The sequence below is a fragment of the Nycticebus coucang genome, chromosome 7 (assembly GCF_027406575.1).
Source record: "Nycticebus coucang isolate mNycCou1 chromosome 7, mNycCou1.pri, whole genome shotgun sequence".
NCBI classification, from domain to species: domain Eukaryota; kingdom Metazoa; phylum Chordata; class Mammalia; order Primates; family Lorisidae; genus Nycticebus; species Nycticebus coucang.
In genome coordinates this window covers 67,111,922-67,119,615 of record NC_069786.1, presented here as the reverse complement: position 1 = coordinate 67,119,615, position 7,694 = coordinate 67,111,922, and the positions used below count along the sequence as shown (strand labels likewise).

At 41.1% G+C, this 7,694-nt stretch overlaps 1 protein-coding gene and 1 pseudogene across 4 annotated transcripts in view; one reads left to right on the top strand and one right to left on the bottom strand.

The window, feature by feature from the left end:
• The first annotated feature begins 1,972 nt into the window (after nt 1-1,972).
• Nucleotides 1,973-2,886, top strand: LOC128589719 (small nuclear ribonucleoprotein-associated protein N-like; annotated as a pseudogene).
• Nucleotides 2,887-5,902: 3,016 nt separating this feature from the next.
• GAD1 (glutamate decarboxylase 1) overlaps nt 5,903-7,694 on the bottom strand; it is a 42,949-nt gene continuing 41,157 nt past the window's right edge. For 3 of the 4 annotated variants that reach the window (XM_053597136.1, XM_053597135.1, XM_053597137.1), the window contains one exon: nt 5,903-7,342. In XM_053597136.1, the coding sequence (XP_053453111.1) occupies nt 7,169-7,342 (174 nt within the window). In that variant the 3' untranslated portion in view covers nt 5,903-7,168. The remainder of the gene's footprint in view (nt 7,343-7,694) is intronic. The other variant, XM_053597134.1, reaches the window with a different exon arrangement.

The following is a 7,694-nucleotide window of genomic DNA, read 5'->3' as shown; positions in this document are numbered from 1 at the left end:
TTTGGTGTGACTGAAACTTTCCTGCTTAACGAAGTCTGTCATCTAACAGTGTTCCTATCCTTAAGGCAGAAAACCATTTGGATCATGAAATAGACAAAGTTAGAGAGCCCTACTCTGAGGGCTATTAATAGACTTCAGAAAAGAGAAGTTCAAACACATGCAGATCAAGAGAAAAGAAAATGATCCAAATGGAAACTGAGATATAAGAAAAAATCATGCAAAAGTATAGTGATAAATATGAAGGCATATCTAAGCAAAAATCAAGTGAATAAAATTTTTAATATTGTACAAATTGTGGAGTTAAAAGAAGAACTTAAAATACTGGTTAATGTTGGCATATATATTGGGAGAATGATCAGAGGTTTTTATATGATGATCAAAGGAAGATGATTCTGAGGTTTTTATATGAATCATGAGGAGAATAAAATTATTAACTTTTGATATGGTGAAGTATTCATGCTATTATATCCAGGGTAGTCATGATGAATGGTCATAGAGTATGAGAAGAGGGAGAAAAAAAGAAACATAAAACAAACCTCAGTTGAAATATTTTAATAGAAAAGGAGAAAAAAAGAAAGAACAGAGAAAGTGGAACAAAATAGGACAACAGAATTTAATATAGGGCGGCACCTGTGGCTCAAGGAGTAGGGCGCCGGTCCCATGTGCTGGAGGTGGTGGGTTCAAACCTAGCCCCGGCCAAAAACCAAAAAAAAAAAAAAAAAAAGAATTTAATATAAATACAGAGTGCCAAAATGAATGTGTATATATACACATTTTAAGAAGGGAAAAATTGTATTAAAATTGTAATACTCAATATATACTGATAACAAAAGATAACTACAAGTCACATTGAGCGTGTCTTATAATTGCAGAAGTCAAATGTGACTTGAGTATTACAAATATTTCATTTTTCTTTTTTTACTCTGTCTCACTTTGTCTCCCTTGGGACTGACATGGAGTCATTATAGCTCACAGCAACCTCAAACTCTTGGGCTCAAGTGATCCTCTTGCCTCAGTCTCCTGAGTAGCTGGGACTACAGGAATCCATCACAACAGCTGGCTATTTTTAGAGACAGAGTCTTGCTCTAGCTCAAGCTGGTCTGGAACTCATGAGCTCAGACAATCCACTTGCCTTGGAGTGTTACAAATTTAATATGTTTTTTTCCTTTCTTAAAACATATATACATTTTGTTCGCCCCCTCTGTATATCAGTAATCACAATAAATGAAGTGAAGACATCCTTTGTTTATAAGACAAGCACAGTAGGAAAAAATGATAAAACGTAGTTCCAGGTCATTCATAGAAGCCACACCTAAAACATAAGGAGACAGAAATATAATTCAAAGAGAAGAAAATGGCAGAACGAGGTGGCCGCCAGAGATGCCTGAGCAGTCAGTGACTCGATGGAGCAAGCAAGGGATGGCTGACACCTGACACAGACTACAGAGCGGCAGGTGCCAGACGTGGAAGTCCAAGTCAGATGCAGAGCAGCCTCACTGAGCCACCTAGAGAGTCGGTTGTTTCTGAGGTGTTCTCAGCAGCAGCAAGCTGGTGGATTTCCAGGCTGAACCTAGACAGGCATTCTTAGCTGGGACACCGAGGGGTTCCACCGAGTATTGGAACAGTATTGGAACAGACTTAGAGGAAGATAATTCCAAGCAAAAACCAGGCTCCAGCTACTGTTTGAAGCTTCTGCCCTGCTTGCATTGTTTCTGGGAGGACCTAGATCACACCTTTATCTATAGCCTCCCCCTAGGTCTTAAAGATCAGGCGATGTTAACTGGAGGCCAGCATTCTTTTCTTTCTTTGAGATGCCACGTCATTTCTCACACTCATTTTCCATTCAAATCCCTCTCTCCCTCTAAAATATAAAATAAATTGATACTTTTATATTCTAAAAAAAAAAAAAAGAAAGAAAAATTTTAACTGTGGACATCAGAACATCAGATTTGGTGGAACAGCAATCCTGACTGTGGCCACGAGTAGCGAGATGCTGTAGCACATTGATTGTAGACGGAGTCGTGTCCTGCAAGGTGGCTGAGTATTCATTGGCACCTTTAAAGGCTTTTGTTGGTTTCTTTTTCTTTCCTTTTCTTTCTTCCTTTCTTTCTTTCTTTTTTTTTTTTTTGTTTAGCAGGCCCTGGCCAGGATTGAACCCACCAGCCTCAGTGCACGGGGTGGCACTCAAACCTTTGAGCGACGGGGCCCCAGCCACTTTTAAGGCTTTTGACAAGCATCTGAATTTGATCCTCTGTGAGTGTGATGAGTTCAGGAAGATCAAATGAAAGAATGTGAGGCAGCCAGAATGTGCAGAAAAGTGGGTTTGGGGTCTGGTGTTGTGTGTGGGGAGAATTTGGTATCCGTGACTAAGGAGTGGCCACTCCCCAAAGATCCTGGCATTGCTCTGGTATCACTTGCTGGAGCTTCTGGAGGCCCTTCTAGGGCAGCTGTCAGAAGTGCCCCAGCTGTTGTACCAATTCCCCAGGCTCCTGCCTGTTAGCAGGCCCAGTCCGAGGAGTTGGGGGCCAAGCCCAGCAGGTGTGATTCCACAGGGACGAGACACTGGAGCAGCTGCTGTTGCTACTTCCAGTACTGCTGGAGCCCCAACACTTTACCCATCAGGATGAGGGACCCCATCCCCACCTGTAGACAGAGCAACACCACCTCCAGGCACCTATGGCTCCTCCACCTGGTATGAGACCGCCAGTGGGCCCACCAATTGGGCTTCCCCCTGCTGGAGAGCTGCTGATAGGCATGCCCCCTCCAGCAGTGAGACCCCCTCCATGGGGAATTAGAGGTCTATCTCCCCCAGGAATGCATCCTCCCAGACTGTTGTTCCATCTCAGTCGCTCTTTTTCCTGCAATGCATCCTGTGAAATTGTGTAGAGTGTTTGTGAGCTTTTTGTCTCCTTTCTGCATTAATAATACCTCATCATAAATGCATAGAGCAATTTAAAAAAGAAGAAAGTGTATATCAGATAAAGACTAACCTAACATGTGGCATAGCTATATTAATATCAGAGAAAACAGACAAAAAGGCAAAAAAAAAAAAAAAATTTGGCCACAAGATAGTGATAAAAGTTTTCAACTACCAGAAAAATATGAACATTATAAACTTATTTATAACCAATAATAGCTCGAAAATTAATAAACTATAAGAAAAAATTGACGATTCCATCATATTTAGAATTGAATAATAAAATGTCATGTGTCAAATCTTGTAGTATATAGCTAAAGAGATGCTTAAGAGATATATTGCAGGGAGATATATATTCTTTTGATTTGTTTTTTGTTTGTTTGTTTCTTTTTGTTTTGAGACGCGGTGTTGCTCTGTTGCATAGGCTAGAGTGCAGTAGCATCCTCATATGTCACTGCAACCTCAAACTCCTAGGATCAAGTAATCCTGCCTCAGCCTCCTGAGTGGTTGAGACTGTGGCACATGTCACCACTCTCAATAATTGTTTCTATTTTTAGTAGAGATGGGGGGCTCTCTCTATTGCTTAGGCTGGTCTCCAGCTCCTGGTCTGAAGCAATCCCAGCCTTGCTTCAGCCTCCTTTCTTTGAGATGCCATGCCATTTCTCACACACACACACACACCCCACATTGGGAATTGCAGGTATGAGCCACTGCATGCATGATAAAATATACAGTCTTAATGCATCATTAGAAAAGAAGAAAAGTTCAAGATTAATGATCTATGCATATAACCCAAAAAGTTGGGAATAGAAATAGCAAGTGAAACTAAAAAAAAAAAATTCTATTTTTGAGACTGCGTCTCACGCTGTCACCCTGGATAGAGTGCTGTGGCATCATAGCTCACAGCAACCTCAAACTCTTGGGCTTAAGTGATCCTCTTGCCTCGACCTCCCAAATAGCTGGGACTACAGGTGCCTGCCACATCTCAGGCTAGTAGTGGCAGTTTTTCCATTTTTAGTAGAGCCAAGGTCTTGCTGTAGCTCAGGCTGGTCTCAAACTCCTGAGATCAGGCAATCCACCCGCCTCAACCTCTCAGAGTGCTATGATTCCAGGTGAGCCACCATTCCTGGCCCCAGTGGCTTTATTTTAATTGCCAAAAACCGGAAATGACCTAAATTTCCTTCTACTAGGGGATGGATAAACAAACTATGGTACAGCCATACTTTTCATACTATGCAGTAATAAAAGGAATGAACACTGATACAGACAACATGAATGATTTTCAAATGCATTATGTTAAGGGAGAGAAGCCAGACTCAAAACACTACAGTTATGTGATTCTATTTACGTAGGTTGTAGGAAAGGCAAGATCTGGGGACAACAAACAAAGCAGAGGTTGCCAGGGGTTGGGTTTGGGGTGGCATTGAGTAGAAAGGGACATGGGGGATTCATTTGGGTGATGGATCTATTCTAGACCTCTGTTGTGGTGGTGGTTACATGACTGAATGGTTTTGTCAAAATTCACCAAACCATTATATATATAGTACACTGTAAAGAGTGAATTTCATTGTGTCTAAATTTCACCATAATTTTTTAAATCCTCATTTCCCCCCCACCCCAAAAACTCACTGATGCTTTGTTACTTTAATCAACCCTTTCTTGCCTTAGGCCTGACCCTGAACGAGGAAATACAGTAGCTAGGAAAATGAGCTGAAAGAGTAAGAAAAGAAAATGACCTCAGCCACCACCAGCCTTGCTCCACTGGCCACTAAAGGCTTGTAGCCTTAAATGATGCCAGAGGGGGTGTGTGGGAACTCTGTATAAAAATTTGAAGCAGGGCGGCGCCTGTGGCTCAGTGAGTAGGGTGCCGGCCCCATATGCCGAGGGTGGTGGGTTCAAACCCAGCCCCGGCCAAACTGCAACAAAAAAATAGCCGGGCGTTGTGGCGGGCGCCTGTAGTCCCAGCTGCTCGGGAGGCTGAGGCAAGAGAATCGCGTAAGCCCAAGAGTTAGAGGTTGCTGTGAGCCGTGTAACGCCACGGCACTCTACCAAGGGCGGTACAGTGAGACTCTGTCTCTAAAAAAAAAAAAAAAAAAAATTCGAAGCAAAAAAATAAAAAATAAATAAATAAAAACGTGCTTATTACATTGAGCTGGACCTTTAATTGTGAAAATGAGACTGTCCTGGTGCCCAACAGGCCAGAAAACTATGGGCATGACCTAAATTCTAATAGGGGCATGGGAAAAATTCAGCTATCAGAGAGCATATGATTGGACAGTAGGAGAAAGGATGTGGTGGCTTTGTGATCACTCCCTGCTGAGTCCAGTTTGTTTAATATGATGATTACACATGCAACCAGTCTGCTAATTATAAATGACTCTTCTCTAATCCTTACATGTGCTTAATAAGGATCCTTATATTCCAAATGAGTGAGATGGTATTGCTATAGTTTAATATACTAGACTATTGTAGAAAACTGACCCTATTTCCTAATGATCCAGCTCCCAATTATATTTCCTGAGGAAGTAAATTGGGACCGCTGTGTAAGTATCAGCAGCAGGAAGGTATGATTCTGTGATCTCACAGGCACTCAGACACCACAGACACCAAGTGGTCTATGATCCCCCTAGAAGGAATATTTGTCTGCCATGCACACCACTGTAACCTCAGCGCCTATACAGAGAACGAAAGTATCTGTTGAATGACTAAATGAAAGCAACTCTAAGATGCAAATAGGAAAATGAGAAGCAGGGATGGCTTTTCTTTTTCAGGGCTTGAACCGTAAGTTTTATTTGTTTACAATCATAATGATTTCATAGAGGAGGGGCTCAGGCACCCATGATAATGGGTTGAGTCTTGGCTTAGTAAGGATACTGAGCATTGCCTAAAGTCAGCTAGTGGAAAGTGAATGGGCTGGGGTGATCCAGGTAACATAGTTATACAGGGAAATCTCTCTCTCTTCATGAAACATAAATTTGAAGAAAATTTTGTTCAAATTCTCCATGGAGAATATTTTTATTTATTTATATTCTTCTTGCATACTCTAAAACGCACAGTGTAAATTTCCTTTCTTCAAAAACAGTTGTGAGCCCGGTCAATTTATCTGAGAACTTCAGAGGGTCTTCGGAAACATTGCCTTAGGTTTCAGCTAAGCAAATCACAGGGATTGGTCATGAATTACTACAAAATTACAAGAGATCTAGTTATTATCTAATAGTTACTAGAAAAGCGTTGACAACACCAGACGTAAAGCCAGACAGGGTTTAACAGAACGGCAGATGCTATTTAAGTAACAGGATTTCTATGTATAATGACTCTATCTATAGTAGCAGAATTCTTTTACAGACAGTAAAATGCTTTAATCATTATTTTAAGGGCACTCTAATATAAACACAAATCTCACTAATTTTAATCTTTTCTCTTTGGCTCACAAATGCACGAAAATACTATAAACAGTATTCAGAACGTACTTCATTAATATATAAATAAGATACATTACAAATAGGAAGAAAATACAAGACGCCTCTTTAACATGGTAAATCTCTGAATATAAATAAGCAAATATTTCACTGACCTACCACCAAACAGTCATTGAAATCGTTATGTGTCCTCTCCTCCACCAAGTTCAGACAACGGCCACGTACACAATCTACACAAATTAATTTCTAGAAATACAGCAATGGTACACTTGTCACAATGGCTCTGCTACTATTTTCCCCTAACAAGATACTAATGCGGAGGGTGTGTCTTGTCATCTTGTGGAGCTTTTTCTCACCATCCATCATTAGTTCAGGTGAGAGAAATGCTGACAGTGAGGTCGACTCCCACCAACAGCATTTCCTTTGGTCCCTAGGACATGGCATTTTGACAAACATCTTTCCAGTGGCTGCCGGGCAAGCTGGTTTGCAGCATGTTTAGTCCCTCAGTAGCTGCAGCTGAAGGTAAAGTTAACTCTCCTGGAGTGGGATACATGCTGTGATCTAGTACTAAGCCACGTCACTATATGTGTATATATAGAGAGAGGTATATATAACTGTACATATATACTGCATTCTTAATGTGCACTTTTTAAAAGGAACGTTATTTCCTGCTAACTATAACAAGCTTAAGTAAGGTTTTAACAATATTCTTCAAGATATTATATTTTCCCTCAATGGAATAGCCTATGTGTTTCAGCAACTTATGGAGGCTAGTTCTAGAGAGCTAGAGGGGAAAGGGAATTCCCCTAACCTTGTGTTCTGCATGGGGCGATTATAGATCCTGGCCCAGTCTTTCTATTTCCTCAATGAGGAAGTCGATGTCAGACTGGGTAGCGGCTGGATTCGAGATGACCATTCGGAAGAAATTCACCTTGTCCCCCTGAGGCTGGTAGCCAACCATAGTCGTGCCCGACTCCATCATCAGGGCTTTGATTTTGGGAGCCACCTTGTGATGGGAAACAAAAAATAAAACTTATTAATTCTTATTAAATTGTTAACTCTCTAGTTAACAATTCTACCTAACCTGCTTTTTACTTTGTGTTTATACTGATACAAAAGCAAAAAAATATTTGATAACCAAATATCTTCAGTGGCTAACATCTAGTGACTATTTAAGTTCCCTCAGAAAGTACTGTGAGGCTGGGTGCAGCGGCTGATGCCTATAATTCTAGCCCTTTGGGAGGCCAAGGTGGGTGCATTGCTTAATTAAGCTCAGGAGTCCAAGACCTGCCTGAGCAAGAACAAGAGCCCATCTCTACTAAAAACAGAGACAAATTAGCCAGGTGTGGTGGGCTCCT